Source organism: Chelonoidis abingdonii, chromosome 3 (assembly GCF_003597395.2).
Source record: "Chelonoidis abingdonii isolate Lonesome George chromosome 3, CheloAbing_2.0, whole genome shotgun sequence".
Classification (NCBI taxonomy): Eukaryota; Metazoa; Chordata; order Testudines; family Testudinidae; genus Chelonoidis; species Chelonoidis abingdonii.
In genome coordinates, this window is record NC_133771.1 from 17981090 (window position 1) to 18008211 (window position 27122).

The 27122-nt window shown below is 44.1% G+C and overlaps 1 protein-coding gene across 1 annotated transcript in view; it reads right to left on the bottom strand.

Moving 5' to 3' along the window:
• The window catches only part of LOC116836489 (protein eva-1 homolog C-like), a 331266-nt gene that overhangs the window by 159675 nt on the left and 144469 nt on the right, over positions 1–27122 (bottom strand). Inside the window, exon 4 of the mRNA XM_032800125.1 lies at positions 21276–21428. Coding sequence (XP_032656016.1) covers positions 21276–21428 — 153 coding nt within the window. The remainder of the gene's footprint in view (positions 1–21275; positions 21429–27122) is intronic.

A 27122-nucleotide genomic window follows, 5' to 3' on the forward strand; every position in this document is an offset into this window, starting at 1 on the left:
AGAAGAGCTGAGAACTCCCATGTTTGTCTTAACAGGGTGGTTAGAATTTTACCCTGACTATGGCCTGGAGTACACTAAAAGTTTACATCCACATAGCTACATCTCAGGGGTGTGATAGGGTTTGTTCACACTAGTGGGGCTGCAAAGGCAAAGCTGCGGCACGGCAGCTAGGCCGCTGTAACCTCTCAGTGTAAACACATCCATAACAGAAGGTGTTTTTCCATCACCCCTCCCACACACACACACACACCCCTGCCAAGCAGCTTCCATCAACCATGCCGCGTCAATGCCATTGGTTAGGTCAACATACCTACAGTGCTCAAGCGGTGCAAATTTTTCACCATTGTGGTTTCACACCCCTGAGACTTGGTTAAGCACTGGAATAATGGTTAAGCACTGGAATAAATTGCCGAGGGAGATTGTGGAATCTCCATCATTGGGGATTTTTAAGAGCAGGTTGGACAAACACCTGTCAGGAATGGTCTAAATAATACTTAGTTCTGCCTTGAGTGCAGGGAACTGGACTAGATGACCTCTTGAGGTCCCTTACAGTTCTATGATTCTATGTAGCTATGTCTATCTAAATTTTTAGCATAGACCAGGCCAAAAATTGACACCCCGGAGCACCATAGCTATGCCATCCTGACCCCTGCTGTAAATATGGCTAGAGTCAATGGAAGACTGCTTCTGCCTACCTAGCTACTGCCGTTCAGGGAGGTGGAGTTCCTGCAGTGATGAAAATTCCTTTCCACTGCTGTAGAATGTCTCTAGACTACAGGGCTACAGTGGCATAGCTTCAGTGCTCCGTAGTGTAGAGAAGCCCTATGTCTATTCAAAGACCAAAATAATTAAACTTTAATTACTGAATCTAAGCAGAAATATCCAGTGTGGCTGGAAATGCTGGGCCTATTGGACCATCCCATTCATCTGGATACATTTTGAATATGCAAAACAACAAGGTGAATATTCAGCCACCTATTTTAAATCAGGATGTTCACTATTGTTCTCATGAACTAAGGTGAAAATGACTTTAACAAATCTAAACACTGGACTGCATTTTGGGTCTCATAGTGATATTTGGTATATGAATATGGATAGATAGAATAGAAAAAATTTCTCAGACATTAAGTGATTTTTAAAAGCAATAATACAGAGATATGTAGAAGGTGGGGGTAATATCTGCAGATATTGCCATAAAGTGGATAGAATTATCACAACTTGTTATGCAGTTAAAACAGGAATGGTTCAGGCGCTCACAGAAGCGACAAGGTGAGAAATCATCCAGATGTCAATCCCCTGCATTACACATTGAATGAAAAATGTCAGCGAGCCATCAGACCCTCGAAACAGGGCCAGCTCCATCAACCACTTCAAAGGGCTGGTGATAAGGAGGCCATTCAGCTGAATGTCAAAATGTCATAATCTAGAGTCTTTAGTCCCTTGTTAACTGACAGTGAAGATGTCAATAACACGTCTGAGAGACAGCTGAGTGATAGATGAGATTACAGCACACTCATAAATCATGGAGTCTCCTTCATGACATTCAGAGTTTTAGAAGTGATATTCTGAACTTTTGTTTTACACTTGGGTCCCACAAGTATCACTGTAAAAATGTTCACAAGGCTCAAGTTGAGTTGCATGATGTGGTGTATGCAGAGAGTAATGTAGAGGTCCCAAAATACCTGAGGCTTATTTTCAAATGACACAAATTCTATAGTAGAAATATTAAGCAAGTTATTTCTGGCATTGATTCAATGAAATCTGCACAGGAGATCACTCTTATTAAGGGCCCTCTGGCACTGAGAGACTCCAAAAAATCCTCTATTTATTAAATAGGACTTCGTTTGGAATTCATTTGGAGATCTCCACATGATGAGAAATAAATGAACAACCATTTTCACCAATGAGATTGCATTTGTGCACTTTCAATGTTACCAACTTGTCTTACCAGGAATGTACAATGGCTGCTTTTGGCAAGGAGATGTGTAGCTCATGGCAGTTATCCCACCTAGCACAATTTTAAACCAATAAAAGCCAGAAATGTGGATCTTGAGGAGATCTAGATGAATGGTTCAGGCAAAGCATAAGAAGCATTTGACATTCAAACCAGCCAAACTTATCATCAGTTCTGAGGTTAGCAGTTTACTGCAAGTGTGACGACCGCCATCTTGGCCAACAAACACACCAGGGATTGAACAATGAACCTGTAGAGCTAAAATCACGAGCTGCTACAACTTGAGCAAATAAGCCAAGACTGCTTACTTAGGGCTGTAACAGACTCACAGACTGCAAATTGGCCTAGCGGGGGAACCTGTAATACACACACACTCTTTATGGGATTGTATCTTTTCAGAAGACTCCATGGGCTTGCAGCCCATCCTCAAAGATCAGGAGATAGGAAATTGGTGTCAGTCTCTCCCTAGAGTGTGGGCTCTGCAGAATTAGCTTCACAGCAAGATGCAACTATTGTACAGTGCTGTGTTCTTCTACAACATAGTGGCATAAAATCATCACTGCATTGCAAAATATTCAGAGTCCAGATTGCCCATAGACCCCATACCCAAACTTCTTCGTGGCTTCCAGACCCTGATCTTGAAGTGCTACTGGAATGCTAAATAGGAAAACTACTTTCTTCACTTCTGTTGGGGGAGAAGAAAGGTTGGTGTGTTTTTACAACAGCTCTTGCCTACAGGTGTGGGAGGGACAGGTGTGGTAATTGGGATGGAGGAAGGCAGTGTGTTAATTTGGGGGAATGCTTATTTTTTCTCTTGCTCTGTGTTAGTGTTCTTTATGTTAAATAATATACATGTGTAACCGGGCACATTTTAGAAATCTAAAAATACAGCATGGGATTTTCAAACGCGTTCAGCATTGACCTAACTGCTCCCGCTGAGGTCAATTACTGAGGAACTGAGTTCGGTCAATGCTGAGAGCCTTTTAAATCCCACCCATCTATAACGTAGATCAAATCTTATTGCACAGTGTAAAAGCACTTTAGATTGCTACATTGGATAGTTATTCAAACAGGCCCCACTTAAACAGGACAAACAGACTAAGCCTCTGTTTTCAGAGTAGTCCTGAATTGTTTCTGTGCACTGCAGATATGCAGCTTGCTATTTCAGTTTCAGTGAAATTGTTAAAAGTGAAATTGCTCGGCGTATAAAATGAGTTTGCTAGCCATTCCATTGTGCTCTGGACTTGGTCATTTAACTCATCAAGCAGTTGGGGTTGGGTTGGTTTTTTGCCTGATTCCGCCACCATTTTACAGCTGAAGGATTGGAAGGGAGGACCACTGTTGTTGAGTTAGTGACTGTCATATGATCCCCTCAAACTCTCCTGCTGCAGATTTCCATTTCACGGTTCTTAATCTGAGCTCTCACCAGATAATTCATCCTACCGGTTGCATTCGGTGTTAAAGAGTTGCTACGTCGACATAACCCTCAGGATCTTCTTTCTCTTTATCAGTCTTACCTCTGAGCTGGTAAAATCCAAATCAAATGTCAGGTTTGACTAGTGAGGCCACAAAGCTACAAGGAAGTGCTTTACCCTGTGACATCTCACACAGCACTGAAGTGGTTTTAAAACTGTGAAAACTTCAATCAGTCTCAATGATGCAGTGGCCTTATCATCAGACTCACTGCAACTAATGTATTTGAGTCTGTTTAAAGCTCCTTGCTATCATGACTGCTTCTTTAGTGCCTCCCTTGGCAAAAATTCCAAATGTAAGCCAGTCTCTATCACATCCTCATATACTTAAAGCAGCTACTTTGGTTATTCATTGCCACACATTTTAATTTTCCCTTCGTACAACAGCTAACCAACATCCATTTCTGAAACGGTAACCAGACTCCGACAGACCAAGCAAGACAGTCAGGGTTTCAAGGGATACTGCCATGTACATAAGAACATAAGATTGGCCACACTGGCTCAGACCAATGGTCCACCTACCTCGGTATCCTGTCCTCTCACAGTGGCCAGTGCCAGATGCTTCCAAGGGAATGAACAGGGCCATTATCAAGTGATCCAAACTCTGTCATCCAATCCTATCTTATGGCAGTTTGAGGTCTAGGGACACCTGAAGCATGGGATCAGCTCCTTGACCATCTTTGCTATTACACATTTGTGGACCTATCCTCTATGAACTCATCTCATTCAACTTATTTATACTTTTGGCCTTCACAGTATTCCATAGCACTGAATTCCACAGGTTGACTGTGTGCTGGGTGAAGATACAGAATCATAGGATTGGAAGGGACCTCAAGAGGACATGCAGTCCAGTCCCCTGCACTCAAGGCAGGACTAAGTATTATCTAGACCATCCCTGACAGGTGTTTGTCCAACCTGCTCTTAAAAATCTCCAATGATGGAGATTCCACAGCCTCCCTAGGCAATTTATTCCAGTGCTTAACCACCCTTGACAGTTAGGAAGTTTTTCCTAATGTCCAACCTAATCCTCCCTTGCTGCAATTTAAGGCCATTGCTTCTTGTCCTATCCCCAGCAGTTAAGAACATTTTTTCTCCCTCCTCCTCCTTGTAACAGCCTTTTATGTACTTGAAAACTTATTTCCTCCCTCAATCTTCTCTTCTCCAGACTAAACAAACCCAATGTCTTCAATTTTCCCTCATAGGTCATGTTTTCTAGGCCTTTAATCCTCTTCTCTGGACTTTCTCCAACTTGTTCACGTCTTTCCCAAATGTGGTGCCCAGAACTGGACACAATATTCCAGTTGAGGCCTTATCAGTGCTGAGTAGAGTAGAAGAATTACGTCTCATGTCTTGCTTACAACATTCCTGCTAATAGATCTCAGAATGAAGTTCACTTTTTTGCAACAGTGTTACATTGTTGACTCATATTTAGTTTGTGATCCACTATAACCCCAATAGCCCTTTCTGCAGTACTCCTTCCCAGGCAGTCAGTTTCCATTTTGCATGTGTGCAACTGATTATTCCTTCCAGCACATCCCTTGGCCTGCACCGTTTCCTGCAACTCCTTTGGCCTGGAACGGTGAACTGCGGCCAGTGGAAGCTGTGATCGGCCGAACCCGCGGATGCAGCAGGTAAACAAACCAGCCTGGCTCACTGGGGCTTACCATGGCAGACCACGAGCCAAAGGTTGCCAGTCCCTGTTTTAGGTGCTTACAAATGGATTGTTTTATTATTTGCTCCATTATCTTTCTGGGTACTGAAGTTAAGATGACTGGTCTATAATTCCATGGGTTGTCCTATTCCCCTTTTAATAGATGGGCAAATATAACACCTTTTTCCAGTCTTTTGGGATTTCTCCCATCCTCCATGAATTAAATCTACCATTCTAATTTCACTACGTAAATGGAGTCAAATGCAAAAATAGCAAAGATATGCCATTAATGATGGAAAGGGTGTGTGGGGAGGGGTTCCCCTAGTATTAATAATCTAGGCGAAGGATTATTTTTTTCTGTCTAATTTTATTTTGAAAATTTCCCTTTAAAAAAAATCACTATAGCACATAGATATGTGATCATTGTGGTGTGTGTGCAGGAAATATTTTGCTGCTCATGATTAGAGCTCTACCAAATTCACAGCCACGAAAACAGGTCATGGACCATGAAATCGGGTCTTTTGTGTGCTTTTACTCTGTACGATCCACATTTCATGAGGGAGACCAGAATTTCTCAAATTGGAGGTCCTGAACCAAAAGGGAAGTGCAGGGGTGTCACAATGTTATTTTAGGATGGGCACGGTACTGCCACCCTTACTTCTGTGCTGCCTTCAGAACTGGGAGACCGGAAAGCAGTGGCTGTTGGCCAGTCCCAGCTCTGCAGACAGTAGCATAGAACTAAAGGTAGCAATACCATCCCATGCCATCCTTACTTCTGCGCTGCTGCTGCTGGCGGTGGCTCTGCTTTCAGAGCTGGGCTCCCAGCCAGCAGCCACTGCTCTCCAGCTGCCCAGCTCTGAAGGCAGCACCGCCGCCAGCAGGAGCGCAGAAGTAAGGGTAGCAGTACCACAACATCCCCTACTATAACCTTGTGATCCCCTCCAAACTCCTTCTTGGGTCAGGATGCCTACAATTACAAGATCGTGAAATTTCAGATTTAAATAGCTGAAATCATGAAATTTGCTATTTTTAAAATCCTATGATCGTGAAATTGACCAAAATGGGCTGTGAATTTGGTAGGGCCCTACTCAGGATTCAGTGCAATAATTGTTCTTTCATATGTGCATCACAAATCTTCATAAGCCCTGCTGTAAATTGGTCCAACATGCCTTTGTCTGATACGTGAATCATACAAAATCGCTGAGTTGTTAATAAATAAATAAAAGCCCCAGAAACAATCCCCACCCATCTGTAAAGGGATGTTCTCTGAACCTGTGTGTTCAGCACAGCAAGCAAAGTAGTCATTTCATTTTTCTTTTAAAGATTTATTGTTATTTTCCCACGTTTAACTGCAGATTGCATTTGCACCATATCCTGCAAACCCCAGAGTAACTCCAGAGTTTAACTTGTCAGGAGGATCCATTGATTAACTATAATTAAAGGCCTCAAAAAGGAGCAACACTGCATAAGTTCATCTCTTCCAAAGGCATATGTTAGAGTGAGGAATTGGGAATTGGAAGCTGAGTGGAGACATCTAATAAATAATATGATTTTATGACTTGTTGTACACGAATCAAGAATGTGCCTCTATTCAGAATCATAACCTACAGTGAATTCTTAGTTCTGCTTACTATTTCCGAGGGAAACATGGAAGGAAATATGTAAGGGGCATATTCCCTTCAGAAATATCCAATTAACAAGTGACATATCTCTAGTGGAAAGCATCCTACAGGGCTGAGAAAGGGATTTCTCTTCAGCACAGAACATTCACCAAGACTGAGGTTTTTCTAATGCCTGAGTATTTTTAATGATACATGGTTAGGGCCATGAGGGGGAGGCGAGGATGTAGGATAGGAGTAGCCGGGGGTCAGCTGAATACAAGGAAAGAAATCTGGTTCCTGCAAAGGTCGGGAGAGGTCTGAATCAGCACTGTGGTTATCTGCTCTGAAGTCTGCCAATATGAGAAAAGCAAACTTCAGTGAGAGAGAGAAAAAGATTTGAATGGGAAAAGTGATTTGAACCTTGAGACTGGGGTGGAGGTCTTACTGCCTTCACATTTTACCCACCAATGACTCAAAACTGCGTCTCTCTATGAGAAGATGTTATGAAAGGGAAGGGAGCTCATCTCCCACTCCCTGTTCCTTTCTCATATTCTTTTAAGATTCTGCTCTAGTTGTTACTGACACAGTGTTCAACCCCCCCATAAAACTTTTTAAATATTAACCTGATCCTGAATAAATAATGTACGATGTTGTATAACAACATTTGACTGAAACTTTGCTTTAATAGAAAGTTAAAATAAACCAAGAAAGCTTAGTGTTACTTATGGTCCCTGCTATGGCTGCAGACTTAGCTGGCATGATAACTTGTAAAAGATGACTTCCTATGGCACTGGTCACAGCTCTTCCAGTAAACACACCAAATCTCTGATGTTTTCCAATTCCCTACTGTGGAAAGACATAGCTAAAGTGTGAACGGGTCTTTAAAAGTCAATGTAAGGGTATATCTACACTGCACACTTCTTTCAGCACTATGTAGAGAACATACACTACATGCCCCACAGCAGGGGTATAAATAGCAGTGTAGATGGTGAGGCAGTGCTTAGGGAAATAAAGACACTCCCGAATCCTGTGGGTATGGACCCGGGTATGGACCGTCCAGAGCTCTCTACTCGCAAAGCCTGGCCTTCTTGTCTACCCTGCTGTTTTTAGCAGTGCAGTGTCCCGCTGCCTCCCCGCTGCAGGAGTCCTTCACTGCAGTGGGGAAATGTTCCAGCAGCTCCCTGCAGATGGCCAGCAGCTCCCTGCTGCAGGAGTCTTTCTGCACACCAGTGAAAGACTCTGGCAGCAGGGAACGGCTCTGGCCAGAGGGAGGCAGCGGGGAAAGACTCAGACAGCTCTGGAGATACACGTGTAGCCACAGCCACTGACTTTCCAAAGTGCCAGAGGGTGCTTGATCCCCAGCTCTGCCCCAGACCCTGCCCCCCACTCCACCTCTTCACCCAAAGCCCCACTTCCTTCCTGCTCCTGCTCCACCGTGCCACTTCCTGCCCAGTTCGCCCCCTCCCTCTAACACACCGCGTCCTTGCTCCTCCACGTCGCAAAACAGCTGATCGCGGCAGGCAGAAGGCGCGGGGAGGGAAGGGGAGGCACTGATCTGTGGGGCCTGCTGGCAGGCAGCAGACACTAAGGAGCAGCTGATAGGGGTCAGAACCCACCATTTTTTCCCCCTGGGTGCTCCTGCCCTACAGCACCCATGGAGTCGGTGCCTATACATGTAGCAACACACCACAGTGTGGATGCAGCCTGATTTTCACTGCAGTGAGTAGCTGCACACACCCCACACACTGTACAAAGAGATGTACAGTACAGGTATAGCCTAAAAGACAATTAATAAAGAAATTTTAATCCATGACCAAGGATCTTAAGCCTCTCTCTGTGCACAGTAATACAAATAATAGTAATGCGGAGCTAGTTTGTATATAACCACAGCTCTACAAATACAGTGATGCCCAAATGCCACAGTAAGGGGTGCAACAGAAATACATATAAGAAATACTCTTGGTGTCTCTTCCTGGCAGCAGTTTATAAAGCCCTCCAAAAACTTCAAACAGCAAGTAAGAATGAAAAAGCCAAGCCGCAAATAATCCTGCATCGCTGAGATTCCTGAAAACCAACAGTTAACAAAACAAAAGAATATACTTAATGAGAAAGGATCAAAAAGTGCAGAGGGCAGAGAAGGGAAGACCAGGAGACAGTGAAAAGACTCCAGAGACACAAATCAATTAAGATGTTGTCATTGCAGAAACCAGAACAATAGAAATCCCCTCCTGAGACCTGGTAAAGCCTGCAAAAAAAATTCCCACACCTTAAAGCAGTGAGTAAGAGAGACTAATTCTAGCAATGGCTGAGACAGACTATTAATGAAAACCATTTCAGAAAAGCACTTCCAAGTCTGAGTGGAAAAAAGTGACTATCCTTGATAGTGCATTTGGTTGTGTGGAACTGTTGGCATTAACAAAAGGGAAATGTTGATACAAGATGCATGATAGCAAGGAAATCTTTGTGTTGAGTGTAACTGCACTTAACATTTAATATTTGTACGTTTATTGAACGCAGCTGGGAGGTAATTACAGTAAGAAATCTATATCTCAGAGTTGAAAAGGTGTAACACTAAGGCCAGCTGTTGCTGAAAAGTAAATGTGATTGAAAGGGAGCGAATTACTCATCATACACTTCATGAAATTTAGGAAACTTGAGCACAGTCAGCCAAAAATGAAAAAGCAGCCTTTAAAAAAACCCTTTGCTTACATCTACAAATGTGCCAGTAAAGAATCAATTGCAGGCTTGATTATTGATGCTATATATTTAAATTCAGATTTGTTTGATTAAATGTAACATGAAATCCTTTTTTACTTGTATGTTTTGAGACCTAAATCATATACAAAAGTGCACTGGAGACTAAGGCACGAGTCTTACAAAGACTTACTCACAATCTGTAAAGTTAAGCACGTCAGTTTTTGCAGGCTTGGGGACTATATATGGAATCTGAAAACAACCTGCCCCTTGGCTCTAAGAAGTCTTATAGAACCAAGAATTTCTGATCAGGTGGCTAGTTGTGAGCTACAGGGCATTCAAACTAAAAGGTAGAATCAGTGACATCATTAGCTGATTGCTTACCCACTGTAACAAGACAATGATCTTGCTGTTCAATGTCTCCATCGCTATATAAGGATCCCAAATTCATCAGTCCATCTCTATTCAGCATGTGCTTAAGTGATTTGCTGAATACAGATATACTTAAGCCCTTGTTTAAATCTTTGCTGAGTTGGGACCAAAGGCTCCAAATAGTCTGGGACTTATTTATCTGACAGATTACCTCTCGCCCTCCTATCCACGGTGATAATACAATCTGGCAAGTCACTTCTTGCTGGGGGCATCTTGAGTTAAACACTCAAAGAACCGCACTCCCTGAAGGTTCCCCAGTACCCAGGTTTCTCAGCTTCAGGGGTTCACTGTAAAGCTTCTGTTTGGTCAAGTTCTTGACTCACATCTAAACTATTTTTGAAGCAGGGTATGTGGATTCTGAACCTGGTTACAAAGCTGTAAATCCATGGAATTCAATTGAGTTATTACCAATTTACACTAGTGCAAGATCAGTGAGGTCAGAATCTGGCCTTTCATTTTTATATCTATTTTATATTGTTTTTAACTAATATCAAGTGCTAAGGAGATGGGTGTCTTTTACAAAACCAATCGATAAACAAACTCAACCCTACTAAAAGCTGTGACAAATGCCCCTTTTATTTCTTCAAATGGTATATTGTATATTATAGCACAACCCTCTAGTGCCACTAAAATTAAAGTTGTATCAGCATTTTCATTATGAACCATTTTCTTTGGGGGCTTATAACCAGGCTGTAAAAATTTGCACTAGCAGGCTCTTGGCTTTAAAATGATCCCAAATGTCCAGAAGGAAATTATTTTAAATATTTGTTTCAACATAACAAAAACGATTACTGGCGTGATCTGCTAAAGGAAGCGGGGGAGCAGCTTCTTTTTATGGCCACCCAGCCAGCCAATTAACTATAAAATCCCTCTTGGTAGCTGTTCTGTACTTGCTTTACCTGTAAAATGGTTAAAAAGAACAACAGGTAAAAAGAAGGGAGTGCGCACCTGACCAAAAGAGCCAATGGGAGGGTTAGAACTTTTCAAAATTGGGAAAAAACTTTCCCTTTGTCTGTCTGTCTGTTGGTCTCCAGAGAGAGAAGACATAAAGCAGGAACAGGGCTGAACTGTACTGTAGGAAGCTTTAAGTCAGGTATTGCTTATCGGAAACCCCAGATATGTAAGTATATCAGGGAATGTCTAGGAAGATGCGACTAGGGTTATTTCTTTTGTTTCTTATTGGCTTGTGGATTCCTCTGTGCTAACCCCAGGTGCTTTTGTTTTGCTTGTAACCTTTAAGCTGAATCTCAAGAGAGCTATCTTGATGCTTAATTTTTGTAATTTTTTTTCTTTCTTTTTGTTTTTAATAAAATTGACCTTTTTTTAAGAACAGGATTGCATTTTTGGTGTCCTAAGAGGTTTGCGCACATGTTTAATTAGCTGGTGACAACAGCTGATTTCCTTTGTTTTTCTTTCTCAGCTCTTCCCAGGGGTTGGGGGGCTGAAAGGGCTTCTGGGTACCCCACAGGAAGGAATTCCCAAGTGCAGATTTCTGAGTTCTCAAAAAGGTTTTTTTTGCATTTGGGTGGTGGCAGCATCTACCCATCCAAGATCAGAGAGAAGCTGTAACCTTGGGAGTTTAATACCAGCCTGGAATGCCCAGTATTAATTTTTAGAATCCTTGTGGGCCTGCACCTTCTGCACTCGTAGTGCCAGAGTGGGGAATCAGCCTTGACACATAGCAAAAAAAACTATTTGCTAGATAAATAATATTTATATGAGGGTATGTAATCCAATAATAGTTTTGATTTTTTTTAAGTTATTTTAGATACTTAAGCTGTTTTTAAAAGAAAAAGTAAAACAGGCAAACTATGCAACGTTGAAAAGTTTTCTGAAAGCAGCCTTTTCACAGAATCACAGACTTTAAGGTCACAAGGGACCATTATGATCATCTAGCTTGACCTCCTGCACAACGCAGCCCACAGAATCTTACCCACCCACTCCTGTAACAAACCCCTAACCTATGTCTGAGCTACTGAAGTCCTCAAATGGTGGTTTAAAGACTTCAAGGTGCAGAGAATCCTCCAGCAAGTGACCCTTGCCCTATGCTGCAGAGGAAGGCGAAAACCCCTCAGGGCCTCTGCCAATCTGCCCTGGAGGAAAAGTCCTACCTGATCCCAAATACGGTGATCAGCTAAACCCTGAGCATAGGGGCAAGACTCACCAGCCTGACACCCAGGAAAGAATTCTCTGTAGTAACTCAGATCCCACCCCATCTAATATCCCATCACAGGCCATTGGGCATATTTACCACTAATAGTCAAAGATCAATTAATAGCCTAATTTTGGCAATTAATGGATCCCATCATACCATCCCCTTCATAAACGTTTGCCCCAATTTAAATTAGCATCCTGACAAGGATTTCATTTAAATTTAGTTAAGTATTGTTTATGAATTAAACCCCAACTGACATTTACCTCGCATACCTGCATACTTGTGTTTTTAATTAGATATTTACTGTTCGGGCTCAAAACACATGTTCTTAATAATCAGCTATACTCATACAATAGATGCTCCATTAAATTTAAAGATAAGTACATAGGACCAGATTTACATTTACACTAAGGCCTCTTTACATCTATCTGGAAGCATAAATCACTGTGCAATGGGGACAAAAAAAATATCTCCAATTTATGGCATTTTTTATATTGCCATGATAGTGTAAAGGGACTTTAATGTAATAGAGAATTTGACCCATAGGAATATTTTGACTACCCATTTTCTGATGAGATAAAATTTTAGACTACACATTTTAAATACATATGTGTACACTACAGTCTAGTATTGGTACAGAAACCACAAGATATATTAGGTAAATAATATAAGAGGTATTTACATGACGTACCATGATGGCTCTGGTTCAACTCACACACACGTCCGCACCAAGAAAAGGAAATTAAGTACAAACTGAAATTACCTTCTGAGTCCTGCCTTGAAATGACAAAAGCCAGAGAATTTGCAGTGAACCCAAAGACTCCTCTTCAGAATTCACTGCCCTGTCCCTATGTCATTGGAGCTGATGAGAGATGGAGTCATCCACTGTATGAACTGCCTCAAGCTATATGACTTCGTCCATTTTCTCTCTGCAAATTCTCCCATACAGACACTCATGAGAATTTGTAAATTTGGTCACAAGGGTCATTTCATTTCTCAGCCAATGCAGCTCTTTGTAGCAAATGACGGTGACATCCCACCCTGAAAGGAATTGCAGTTTTAGCTTGTGTCTGCCCCAGCATTCCATGGTCTGACCATAGGACTTCTTGAGTTCTAGTCCCCATTCTGACACTAACACTCTGTGATACTAGACAAATCTTTAGGCCGAAATCCTCAAAGATACCTAATGCCCATTGAAACCAATCTGGGCATTAGACCCCAACCCAAGAGAGTGGGATGTATATGCTCAAGTTTAAAAATATAACTACTCCCAGTGAAGTCAGTAGTATTGCTCCCCCGCTTAAAGTTAAGCATGCGATTAAGTGTTTTGGTAGTTCAGGGCCTTAACTTGGTGGTTTGGGCATTGGGCTGCTAAACCCAGAGTTGTGAGTTCAGTTCTTGAGGGGGCTATTTAGGGATCTGGGGCAAAAATCCCTCTGGCGATTAGTCCTGCTTTGAGCAGACAGTTGGACTAGATGACCTTCTGAGGTCCCTTCCAGCCTGATATTCTATAGTATCTGAGCATTTCACAATCATTAATGGATTTTATCTGCACAACCCCAAGTGTAGTTGAGATAATGCCCATTTTTCAGATGGGCTTTAACTGACTTGCCCACAGTCACACAGAAAGGTTGTGGCAGAGCAGGAACTGGACTCCAGAGTATTATCCACTAGGCCAGGGGTTTTCAAACTCTGGGTTGCAGCTCGCAGGTTAGCTGCTGGCAGACCGAAGACGCTTTTTTACCTTCAGCGTCCGCAGGTATGGCCGATCACAGCTCTCAGTGGCCCCGGTTTGCCGTTCCTGGCCAATGGGAACTGTGAGAAAGCAGCGTGGGTCAGGCCGCCACTTCCCACAGCTCCCATTGGCTGGGAACAGCAAACCGCAGCCACTGAGAGCTGCAATCAGCCGTACCTGTGGACGCCGCAGGTAAACAAAGCATCTCCTGTCCGCCAGCAGCTAACCTGCGGAGCTGCAATCCAGAGTTTGAAAACCCCTCCACTAAGCCATCTTTCCTCCCCATAACATCCCTTGTTTTTACATGCTCGTAAATGTCTTTAAAATTCTCTTTTGTGGCTACAAGTTTCCACATTTAGCCTCAACCTAAAAGTGCAATTTGTTTTTAAAAGGTTTAAGTAAAATCTGCTAAACTGAGTGAAAAATGACATTTTTTCATCTTAAAAATAAATGTAGTGTTCTTTGCTTACCCACAACTCACAGTGGCTGAGTGAAAATCACTTCAGATTTGGCCAGTGTCTATTCCCAATGGAGAGTTTTCTGGGCTAACAGCCCAATCCTTCTGGCCTTACGCAAATCCCTAGTGCCATGAAATTCAAAACTGATAAATTATCACAGAGACCAGGTGGATGAGGTAATATCTTTTATTGGACCAACATTTGTTGGTGAAAGAAAGAAGCTTTCAAGCTACTCAGAGCTCTTCTTCAGGCCTGACAGCTTGTCTCTTTCACCCACAGATGTTAGCCCAATAAAAGGTATTACCTCACTTGCCTTCTCTTTCTCTAACATGGCTACAACAACACTGGAAGCAATCAGAGAATCATAGAAACGTAGGAATGAAAGGGACCTCAAGAGTTATCAGTTCAGTCCTCTGAACTGAGGCAGAACCGGACAGGTGTTTGTCCAATCTGTTCTTAAAAACCTCCCATAACAGAAATTCCATAACCTCCCTTGAAAGCCTATTCCAGAGCTTAATTATCCTTATAGTTGGCAAGTTTTTCCTAATATCTAACCTAAATCTTGCTGCATATTAAGTCCATTATTTCTTTCCTACCTTCAGTGGATATGGAGAACAACTGACCACTTCCTCTTTATAACAGTCCTGAGTCTTCAAATATGTTATCAAGTTCCCCCCTCAGTCTTTTCTCAAGACTAAACATGTCCAGTGTTTCTAAACCTTTTGTCATTTTTTGTTGCTGTCCTCTGGACTCTCTCCAATTTTTCCATATCTTTTCTAGAGTTTGGTGCCCACAACTGGACACAATACTCTAGCTGAGGCCTCACTAGTGTTGAGTAGTGGAGGACAGTTACCTAATACACCCCAGAATGATATTAGTTTTTTTCACATATGCAGATGTAGCCAGACTGTAGCTAAGGGGGAATGGAGGTCTCCCTGATGTCTGAAGCATATAGTTTATTTGTAAAGCTAGTTCACTCCTGACATTTGGAATCAAAGGCTGTCATACAATAGCTATGTACAGCATGATTGTGAAAAACTGCAGAGCCTTGCGGAAGCCTTGATTTACAAATCATGACATTTTAATCTACTTCTGGAGGAACATAGCTGCCTGCAGTGCTAGGCAGATTCAAGGTGGGAGTACATTCTCTGAAGCAGGCTTGGGGAGCTACGCACATAGCTCCTGTGATTGTTGATGGGAATTGGGAGCGTAACCCCCTCCCCCAGTGCTGAAAACGTATCAGTGCACTCCATTTATTGTTCCTAACAGAGACTTTAGGAATATTCAGCTTTGGCAGCGAAGCACAGAGTCCATGTGCTTTTCACTGATTTGGGTTGGGAATGTGTTTTACATTGGTTGACCCTGTGCTCTGAACATTTGGAGCCAGCGTAGGAGTTGTAACCATTCTACAATTCACCTCCACTTCCACCATCATCTGAGCTACCTCCTCTAGGGGCTTCAGAGAGAAAATAGATGAAAGGAAGTCAGGACAGGCTGCCCAGTCACGACATGGAGAGACTAAGTGTAGCACCAGCGGTATCACTAGTCACTGCTAACCAGGTCAGCCAGCAACCACAGAACACACTAGGCAGGTTTAGATGCACGCTCGTGACATGTGAAGGGTAGAGGGGATTGAAGGAGGACCTGCCTACCCTTACCTACCCACTCACCCCTCCCCAGCCACACACACACTCAGGGTACGTCTACATTTGAACTGGGAGGTGTGATTCCCAGCTCACGTAGATGTATCTGCACTAGCTCAAGTAGAGCTAGCCTGCAAAGAAGAGCAGTATAGCTGGGCTCGGGCTAGCTGCCTGAGTACATACCCAGGGAATCCAGGGGGTACGTGCTTGGGTTGCTAGCCCGAGCCACCGCCTGTGCTGCCCTGACTACCCTGATATGTTTTAGCACGAGAACTCTGCTTGAGCTAGCCTGAGTACTTCTATGCAAGCTGGGAATCACACCTCTGAGCTCAAATGTAGACATAGCCTCTATTTCCTGGAGTGTAGGAGAAGATCAAAAAATGAGAGGTGTACATGAATCCATAGCCTTCTCCCTTCACACACAGCCCAAAACATTGCATAATGTCAGGAGGGGGCATTCTCACCTCCTTCCTCTCAGCAACCATTAGATCATGGTATTTCCAGGTGTACAGCATGTTGCATCTCATTCCTTTCATTGTCCAGCACCTCTAAGAAGCCACCTACGCTGCCTCCTCTGTCACAGAAACATTTCCTCTCCCCTCTAGCAGTTAAATGTTCCCCAGGAGAAACCCTGCTCCCCTGAAGTCTGATGTAAGCTGAGACTTCACATTTGGCAGTCCCAACTTTTAACAAGATAAAACATATTTTTGCACACATGTTACACGATTTGCCCAAAGTCACCCAGCAGACTAGTGGAGAAGCCATGGAAAGAACCCAGATCTACTGTGTTGCAGACCAGTGCTCTTTCCACTAGGTCAGACTGCAACTATCTAACTATGTAGGCATTTCTACCATGTCCATCACATTGTCCTAAAGTACAACATCTTTTGTAATTAAATTTAATTGACAAGCCAGAACTACAGGGTGGATCTTCCTCTCTAAATTAGCTGATCATGCCCTATACGCTAAAATCAGACAGTATTCTTAGGGGATCAGTACAATATGCACTTCACCTAAAAGAGCCAAAGGCTGGTTTGGAAAACACCACATCTATGACTTTGGACAGTATGACAGCCAATAGATTCCAATAGCTTTGCCATCATCTTCCACAGTTTATCATCACACAGTTAAAGCTGTGCTCTACCTTCTCTGGCTCCTTACATCCTTGTCTATAATGGGACAAATTCTGCTCTCAACTACAGAAATGCAACCAATCCCATTAACTCCAGTGAGGTTGCATCAATGCCACTGAGAGTAGAATGTGGCCCTTTGTCACTCCCATTCAGCGCCCAAGTAAAGATAAAATGCAATGACATTCGCACAGCAGATCTTGACTCGAATATTGTGCCGCCAGGATGTATCCCTTTTTGCATGCGTTCCCAGAACAGATAAGCTGAGATTTGCAATAAGGCTCGCAGCATGACTGTGCTCTTTACTGCTGAACTGTGCAGCAGGTGCCTGGGTTCATGTAGCATTGGCATCACTAAGGAGTTTGCAATGCTCCACAAATATCACAGATGCCATCATACCAGTCACCACTTCTTGTTGATACTCTTTGTGCATGCTTCAGACTTCTAAGTGGCCACTTCTCACGCCTGCACAGAAAGAGCATTTAGCTCCTTATAAGTGCTGGACTGGCAGCCCTGGAGACTAAAGGTCTTCATTTAGTAAAGAGAAGGTACAGCACAGGCAACCACAGAGGTACAGGTTTCCCCGCACTGCCCCAGCCAACGTCTCTACACCCTGGCCTCAAGGGGCCACCTGTAGCTGGGATAGAGGCTAATTCTATACACCAGTCTATCCATTGCCCCTCGGCTGAGAGTGCTGGCTATGAATGGTAGATGCAGTGCGAGTGTTTGTGATGTGGACACTTGTCCTCTAGGAACTAGGCCATAGGGTTGCCAACTTTCTAACTGAACAAAACCTAACACCCTTGCTCTGCTTCTGCCCCACCCCTTCTCGGAGGCCCCACCTCCACTCACTCCAGTCCCCCTCCCTCTGTTGCTCACTTTCCCTTACCCTCACTCACTTTCACTGGGCTGGGGCAGAGGTGGGCTATCAGGAGGGGGAGGGGGAGGGCTCCGGCTGGGGTGTGGGCTCTCAGACTGCAGGAGAGGACTCGGGAACTTGAGCAAGCGCTTGGAGCACAGGAGCAGGCTCAGGCAGGGAGTTGAGTGGCAGGAGGGAGGACGGCTCCAGCTGGGGTGAGTGGGCTCTGGGGTGGGGCCAGGATTAGGGGTTTGGAGCCAAGGAGGGGTGGTCCAGGCTAGAGCCAAAGGTTTGGGGTGTGGAGGGGTTTTGACCTGGGGCAGGGGGTTGGGATGAGCGGTGGGGGTTCAGGGTGCAGGCTCAGGAAGAGTTTGGTGAAGGAGGGTGTCGACCGGGAAGGGGCTTTGAGGTGGGGCTGCAGCGTCTGGGAAGGGTTAAGGTTGTGGAGGGGTTTCTGACCTGCAGCAGGGGGTTTTGGGCTCAGCAGGTGGCTTTACCTTCAGCTGCTTTCCAGTCAGGCGTGCAGAGGGCTAGGAAGGCTCCCTGCCTGTCCTGGCTCCATGCTGCTCCCAAAAGCAGCCAGCATGTCCAGCCCCTAGGCAGAGGCTCAGCCAGGGGGATCTGCATGGTATGCGCTGCACATGCCCACAGGCACCAGCCCCGCAGCTCCCATTGGCCAGGAACCATGGCCAATGGGAGCTACAGATCCAGTGCTCAGGGCAGAGGCAGCACACAGAGCCTATCTGGCCCCTACGCCTAGGGGCCGCAGGGACATACCAGCCATTTCTGGGAGCTGCATGGAGCCATGGCAGGCAGGGAGCCTGCCTTAGCCCCACTGCACCACCGACCAGACTTTTAACAGCCCAGTCAGCAGTGCTGATAGGAACCGTCAGGGTGCCTTTTCAACCAGGCATTCTGGTCGAAAACCGGATGCCTGGCAACTCTACTAGACCAAGAGCATCAAACTCATTTCACCATTGGCTAGAGAACAAATGGTTTTTGTGTGTTTTTTAAATTTATGGATGTTTAGCATATGAACGTATGCAACTGTAGATTGCCTGGCAGAAAAGAAGCTACTTAAAGGCACCATAAATCAACCGTAACATGATGCAATTTAACATCCTCAATTTCTTTGAGGATTTCTCCCCCCCATTTTAACTTTCTTCTTTATAAAAAAAAAAAAAAAAAGAACAACAACTTTAAATATAAACTCTAGCTAGTCTTAGCCACAGGCAGTTTGTGACATCTGTTGCTAATACACTCATCTGCAGTTTATACATGGTTCAGGGCATGATGAAGGGAAGAGAATATCGAATGAGACACTCAATAAGTAGACTCAAATATTTAGTCTGCTAAACTTAACAAAAATCTGCACCATAGCAGCGTGATAGGTTGGCTAATAAAGCCTCACAGAACCTAAAGTGTTCAGATGGGTTCTTGTCTCAGATATACACAAATGATACACAGACATACACATATACGTAGATAATGTATATATAACATACACACAGTTGCATTTGCGACTGCTCTACACTGGGATTCAAACTGAACTGGGACCCACATCTCAACTCTCTTTAAGCATAACTCCAACCAACTGGTTTCTAACATGAGTCAGCTTGCCAAGTTATGGATGTTAGGAACCTCCTTGAGCTAGAATACAGCTCACATTCTGCTAAAAAGCCAGTAAAGAACAAGCACAGGACAATCCTAAAAAAAAAAGGCTATTCACAGTGCAAACCAAAATTCTGTGCGACTCAGAATCGTAGGACTGATAGGTCCCCTGCAGGACAAAGCATTATCTAGACCATCACGTCCTGGTCTAAGCCAAGCACCCTGCATTGAGGACTCCCAAGCTCTCTCCACTGGCTCCCTTTTATATGCAGGATAGAGAGCATGACAAACATACCAAAGGGCTCCAAGAAGCTGACCTTCATTATGGAGAATATGGGTCCCTCCCTGGTGAGCTCGACATCCACAATTTGTTTCTTCTGGCAGTGTCTTGACACCATGCCAGCATAACATGGTCCCAAAAGGACTCTGCGTTACCTCCCATTACATCCCTCCCCAGGAAAAGTCCCTGATAGTTTCCCACCTTGTGTCGTTAGAGTACATTAATGATGGTGCCCAAATCTCCCCTCCTCTATGGCCTCCAACACACCAGTCACCTACTAACAAGATTCCCCCTCCCTCTTCTCCATCTCAACTACCTTCCTAGTCCTGGCTGGTCAAAAAATGTTCTGTCACAACTGTTTTTGACAGAAATTTAGGTTTTCAACTAAACATGAGGGTGTTTTTGCAAAAAGGTATCAGCTTTTCACACAAAAAAAATTGTTTTTTCATTGATAACCTACATGCCCAAAAGACAAAAAAAAATGTGGGTCTAAAACTAAAATGGTTTTTCATTCTCAAATGCTACTGCGCTGCCTCTAAGGAGTTGTAGTTCAGGTGCCTCATTCTCCCATTTTCCTCTGTTGACCAGGCTCCTCAGCCATACTACATAGCCCATGATACACTGCAGCCATGTGATTGCCATGATGCATGGCCTCCTCTCACCAAGAGAGGAGACTGTGGTTCATCACGGGAGAGAGAGTCTGACCACAGAAGAAAGTGGGAGCATGAGGTATTCAAACTATAGCTCTCACGAGTAGGGTCTTGTGTAAATCACAGTTTCACAGAGAGCACAAAAATCAAGAAAATGGCCCCAAACTGTGATCTTTTAATTATTTTTAAAAAAAAATGTCTACAAAAAATTACTTTACCTAGTCAGTTTTAAGACACCATGAATTTTATAAACAACATTAGTCAAAATTGACTAAACATTACTTGTAAAATTCATCCCATCCTTGAAATTGACTAAATTTACTTGTAAAATTCATTCCATGTCAACACTATAAAATTCAATACTTTGCCATTTACAGTTACAAATTTTCTTTTAAAAAATCATGATCTACACAGGGCTCTACTCATGAGGCTGCACAACAGCATTTCTGAACAAAAATATTTTGATTTTTTTCTTTGGGTGGAGGGGGGTGAAAAAAATACCAAAATTTTTCATCGGGTAAAAAAATCAATCCCTCATTTTCTGACCAGCTCTATTTCCTGCCCCTGAGATTCTCCTGCAAGCTCAACATATTCCAGGATATACTTGACCTCCATTGTAGAGCAACAGGAAATCAGTGGGTCTAGTCCCATGAGCATGAATGAAGTTGGCACGATCAGGCCGTAGTTATGGGGCCACATATTTTTTTTTAAAGAAACCTGGCATGTTTGCATAGAAATCCATGCTCAACTGTGGCCTATTTCTGCAAGGGCAGTTAGTGTCTTTTGCCCACGCAAATCAAAGGGAACCAAACAGGATGACTGAAAGAGGAGAGTGACATGAACCTGGTGGAGAGGTGGTTAGTGGGGGGCAGCATTCTAGCCAGGGGTGGAGATGAGGTGGGTTTACAAACCTGGAGCTAACCCTGTGCGCAGCCCATTGCTCTTCTTACCTATTGCAGGCATCTCTAAATTCTGGTAGGGGCATTCCAGGCTGCCTCCTTGAGTTCTTCCAAAAACAGCGGAGTAAATGGCTATGACCATGTTTTTCTTACAGCTCAGTCTCAGCTTGTCGTCTTCACAGGCTACTTTACTCTTGTACTCATCTGGAAAGAAACAGAACGTCTCATCATTCGGCTGATCCACAGCAATGTGCAGACAGCGAACAGGAAAAAAAATGTAAGCCAACCATGAAGAGATTCCTTCCCCCTCAAGCATACGTTGGTAGATACAGTGGGGTCTGCGGGTTGGTGCCCAGAGATTGGCATGGACTTAGAGAGCAGAAGGATCCCCACCCAGTGACCATATTTGCTATGATAATGAAGATGATAATTTGCATTTAGTATAGCCCCTTCCACCAGGGATTATCAAAGCTTTTACAAACATTAATTAATATAGCCTCATCACACCTGTGAGAGGTGAGCAGTATTCCCGTTTGCCAGATAAGGAAATTGACTCACAGAGGTTAAATAGCTTGTCAGTGACCAGGCAGAAAGCCTGTGGCAGGGACAAGGAAAGAAGCCAGATCTCCTGTTCCTTAACCACAGGGCCATCTGTCAACCCCTACATATATGTCCCACCCATTAACACAGCTGGAATGTGAACTGAACGCACTGTGGTCAGCAGGCAACAGCAGCTCCACTGGAGCTGAACAGAAGCCTTCCCCTAGTGAGTCACTAGAACCTGTGCTAAGCTTGTTTTATGCTGGGAGTTGCTCTTGCCTGTCAGACAAACAAATACACGAAGTTGCTCTCAAATCTGATTTCAAAAACAGCCAGCCAGATGTCACAGGACGTCGTCCTGCTCTTGCAAAGCTGATGCTGGCGGAACAAACCCTGACTTTGCACACATCAAAAAGAGACCAGGGAAGTTCAGTCACAGGAGACCATGTGTCCTGAACTTCTCTTTATTATATTATTATCTGTATGACCGGAGCACACAGAGGCCACAACTTAGACCAAGCCCCCATCCTGTTATACACTCTACAAACGCTTAGTAAGCAACAGTCCCTGTCCTGCGGAGCCTATAGTCTAAATAGACATGGGCTGGGGGGGGCGGGTACAGAGGCATGGAGGGGTGCTATGCCAAAGGTCACTCCACCAGGAAGTGTCCACAATGGCCTCATATAAATATAGGAATGGACTANTGTCACAGGACGTCGTCCTGCTCTTGCAAAGCTGATGCTGGCGGAACAAACCCTGACTTTGCACACATCAAAAAGAGACCAGGGAAGTTCAGTCACAGGAGACCATGTGTCCTGAACTTCTCTTTATTATATTATTATCTGTATGACCGGAGCACACAGAGGCCACAACTTAGACCAAGCCCCCATCCTGTTATACACTCTACAAACGCTTAGTAAGCAACAGTCCCTGTCCTGCGGAGCCTATAGTCTAAATAGACATGGGCTGGGGGGGGCGGGTACAGAGGCATGGAGGGGTGCTATGCCAAAGGTCACTCCACCAGGAAGTGTCCACAATGGCCTCATATAAATATAGGAATGGACTATACTAGCACAGGCTGCATGAGTGGATGGGGATGAATGTGCCTTATGTTTTCTCTCTCTCATGCACCTGCTCAGGGGCCAGTCACAATCTGGCCCTAAATCTACTCAAACTATTACAGTATGTGTACAACTCAGTCTAAATGCAAACACTCGTACTGGTGGGTTTCATGTTTCCCCCACAAAAATTATGGCGGAGGAAAGGTGACTGTGATATTCAGCAAATGGTTTACTTGACTCTAATCCCCAGTGCAGTCATTTGTAGGGCAAGTGAGATTTGCAATGATTAAGATATTTGCTAAGGATAATATACCCTTTGTTGCTGGTGTGTTTTCAGAAACACGATCAAATATAACTAGAGAGAGAGACTGGGAAGGGGGAGGAAACAGCTGCAGGCTTTTCTGGACACAGTTCACAGATCTTTATACAAGGTGATTGTAACATAGATTGAACAATGACGGAAAAGTAGCAATAAACAATTCTAATGGAAAAATTGGCCCTTGCAAATTGTACCAGCAAGATTTCCTGTAGTTAGACAATGTGTACATGGATGTTAATTCGTTGGATGTAGCAAATGACTCAGAAGGGACCAATGGAACGTGGGCATTTCCACATATGGCCAATAACAATTTTATGAGTGATTGTGATTGGGAAGATCAAAAGTTAACATTAATGGTCTCAGCCTCAGGAAGATCTCAGTGCTGAAAGCTCTCATATAGATTTAGCACTTACAGTGTGTGATGGGTGAGTCTTAGTTCCAGAGGTGTATTTAGCCTGCAACTATTTTTACAAATGACTTACTTGAAAAACTTATGTAATATTATTATTATTATTTAAAAAAAAAAAAAACAAGACCGTAGGGGAAAGTGTTGGGAGCAATCCTTGGGGTGTATATTTGCTGAGCCTATTTTACAGCTCAAAGAGCTGAGAAAACATGGCATCAGAAATCCATATTCATCCCAAAGTTATAAAGCATTCAGATAACAGACACAGAGAAGTTAGAAATGGAAAAGATTTAGTAGGTGACCTTTCCCATCTCCTTGCCACTGCAGGATTATTTCCTACAGAAGGTTCTCAAGAACACTGTCTTGTCCAGTTTCAAATGACTGAATTAATAAGACTACTTGCAAGATGCCACTCCAGATTTTAACTGCTTTCACTCTTTGGCGACTTTTCTTCAGCCTAAATTTTCCTTTGCTCAGTTCATTCCACCCCATCCCACTCTACAGAATAAACTCTCCCTACTTTGTAGCTTGTATCTTTCTATTACTTCCTGTTACTTCGACATCATCACCCCTGCCAGCCTCACAATGTCGTTTAAACAAGCTGCACATTTGTTTAGTTCTCTTTGCATCTTTCTATGTGCCTCTCTTTGTGTTTAAATAGGAAGTCCTCACCAATTTGAAGTCTTTGTGTTCCTCCAATCAAGTTTCATGGTCTCTCTGCTTGGGTACTGTCCTGAGTTCTCTGCTGGGTGGCCCCCATCTGCAACCCTTCTTTTAAATCTTTGACCTGTGCTTCCATTTATGTTTTAGCATTTTTTGTTCCAATTAATTACTTGTTCTCTGGGTCTTGTGTTCCCTCCTGCACCTGATGAGGAGGTCCGTTAGTATGGTGGACTTCACCCACTGCCTCCTAGAATTCAAATCAAATTCAAATGAGGGGAGGGATAGCTCAGTGGTTTGAGCATTGGCCTGCTAAACCCAGTGTTGTGAGTTCAATCCTTGAACTTAGGGATCTGGGGCAAAAATCAGTATTTGGTCCTACTAGTGAAGGCAGAGGGCTGGACCTGGTGATCTTTCAGGGTCCCTTCCGGTTATACAAGATAGGTATAAATCACCCTGATACGTGCTAACCTGAGTTTGTCTGGGCTGCATCCTTGAACTCCTTCATGGAGCTGTGGACATTGTCCACAGTATTCTGCTCAGTGCTTCAGGTTCCCTCATTTTGTACCTAGGATCTTCACCCCATTCCAGTCTATTCATTTGTTTTCCTCCATACTCGGCTAAGTCTTCAGTCCTGTGGCTCCTCCCTTATCTGAAGGGTGGGCCTTCAGTTGCTTGGTGGGCTCCATCCATCAATTCAGGATTTAATAGGCCAGCACGCATCCAGTAATAGTTCCTCTGAGAGGCATCAACTGACTCCCTGGACTCCTTGAGGCAGTGGACATTGTCCAGGGTTCTCTGCTGCATATCCCCCACTGGATCCCTTGTTTTGAGCCTGTGACCTGCACTTACTTCCCGGTTTTTCATTCCCTAATCAGTTAAATGTAGAGGTCTAGGTCTAAGAGGTGGGCTTTTTGTTGTTCTGGTGGGCTCCACCCACCACTCTAGATTGTTAATAAGCCAGCACATTTCACAAACACTGAAATACACAATGAAAAATTCAGAAATTTTTTTATTCAATTTTTCTTTTTCCTTTTCTTTTCTTTTTTCTAACGGCACTGAGTGGAGATTTAAAGACTAGCGTGTGCTAACATGATGCCTTGCTCTAAGTAGTTATCTCTTCAGAAAGTCATCTGACTGTATGTCTACCCTGCCCGTGGCTGACCCATGCCACCTGACTCAAGCTTGCAGGGCTTGAGCTAAGGGGCTGTTTAATTGTGATGTAGACGTTCAGGCTCAGACTGCAGCCTGAGCTCTGCAGCCCTCCCACCTCTCCAGGTCCTACAGCCCAGGCTCCAGCCTGAGCCCAAACATCTACATCGCAACTAAACAGCCCCTTAACCCAAATTCCACAAGCCTAAATCAGCTGGCACGGGCCAGCCGCGAGTTTTTAATTGCAGTGTAGCTATCCCCTAAAAGTCTTAACACTACATCTAATAGGACAATATATTTACTGATAGAGCAAAAATGTTGCGAGTTTCAAAAGGCATCCTGCAAACTCAACCACCGATAATTTCTGGAGGTTTGAAACTCTTCTGACAAGCGGAAAGATTGTTCTTTATAGATGACCCTGTCGGATTCCTTTTAAATTATCCCTGTGATGCAACCAGCCAATTTGCAGCATTTAAAAGGAGACTTTCCTGCTTGTCACTTTCATTAGACTAAAGCAGTTGTCTTTTTATATTCTGCTTTGAAAAGGCTGGCAGTGTTGCAAATTAACTGTTATCTTTCGTTTTCAAAGACAGCCTCAGATGTGCTGGGCTGGACTTTACTGTCAGACAAACAAAACTATAGGATGATTTAAAGGGTGAAAAAGAGCAGGGTATTGAAATGTAGACACTCTACTGTGAGATGAGGTCTCCACTTAACACTTGGAGCTGGGGACAACTAAATTCCAACTCCAGCTCTTCAACTGACTCATTGGCCCTATTTTTTTCTCTCATACACTGATGTACATCAGCAGTAACCAGTAAATAAACTGATATAAAACTTGTTTGTGTAAACTGAACTCTGTCCTTTAGTTTCCCCATCTGAAAAATATGTAAAAACATGATAACCATACTTACCCTGCTCACACAGATGTTAGGAAAAGGAATTATTAGTAGTTAATCAACCTAATCCACTTCCGATTTATTCTGTAGTCACTGGAGTTGCCTAGGGCATAAGTCAGGGGAAAATTGGGCCCAGTACTTTTAATTTTATAAACCCTGTGTGTATGTGTGGCAGGGCACTGCAGGGGAAGCCCTAATCAGAGGAAATGGGTTGGGACTGGGCCACTAGCTAGGATTGGCCTGGAAACTGGCCACACCTGCCAGCATCGTTAACAGGGGCTAAAAGCTTGGGAGAAAGTGAGCCTGAGAGAAGGTTGGGGACCAGGAGGGGAGAACAAGCTCAGAAGGAGCCAGCTACTCTATTGCCACTGAGGCCTGTGCGAGGCCAAACCCGTAAATAAGCTGTAAATAGTTGGAGCTTGGTGGTGGGGACCGGAGACAGGAATAAAGAACATGGGGGTTGCACCAGCTTGTGGTGGTCCTGACTCACTGGGGAGCAGGACCAGGAGGCTGAACCCAGCGGGCAGGTTGCCTAGGGTGCTTGGATTTGGGGGGCGGCATTTTCTTTGGCAGCAACCACGGCAGCCGGATCTTAGGCCGCCCCGGTAGCCGCAGGCATTTAGGTGGAGGGAGCTAGGGCAGGGGAGCATGGGAAGGGCCGCCTGCAGTAAGTAAGGGGGGGAGGGGAGGCACGCAGGGGAATGCCCCATCCCAGCTTACCCCTGCCCCGCCTCCTCCTCGAGCACGCCGTGGCTGCTTCATTTCTCCTGCCTCCCAGGCTTGCGGTGCCTAAGCTGATTGGCGCTGCAAGCCTGGGAGGCAGGAGAAGTGAAGCAGCCACAGCGTGCTCGGGGTACTCGT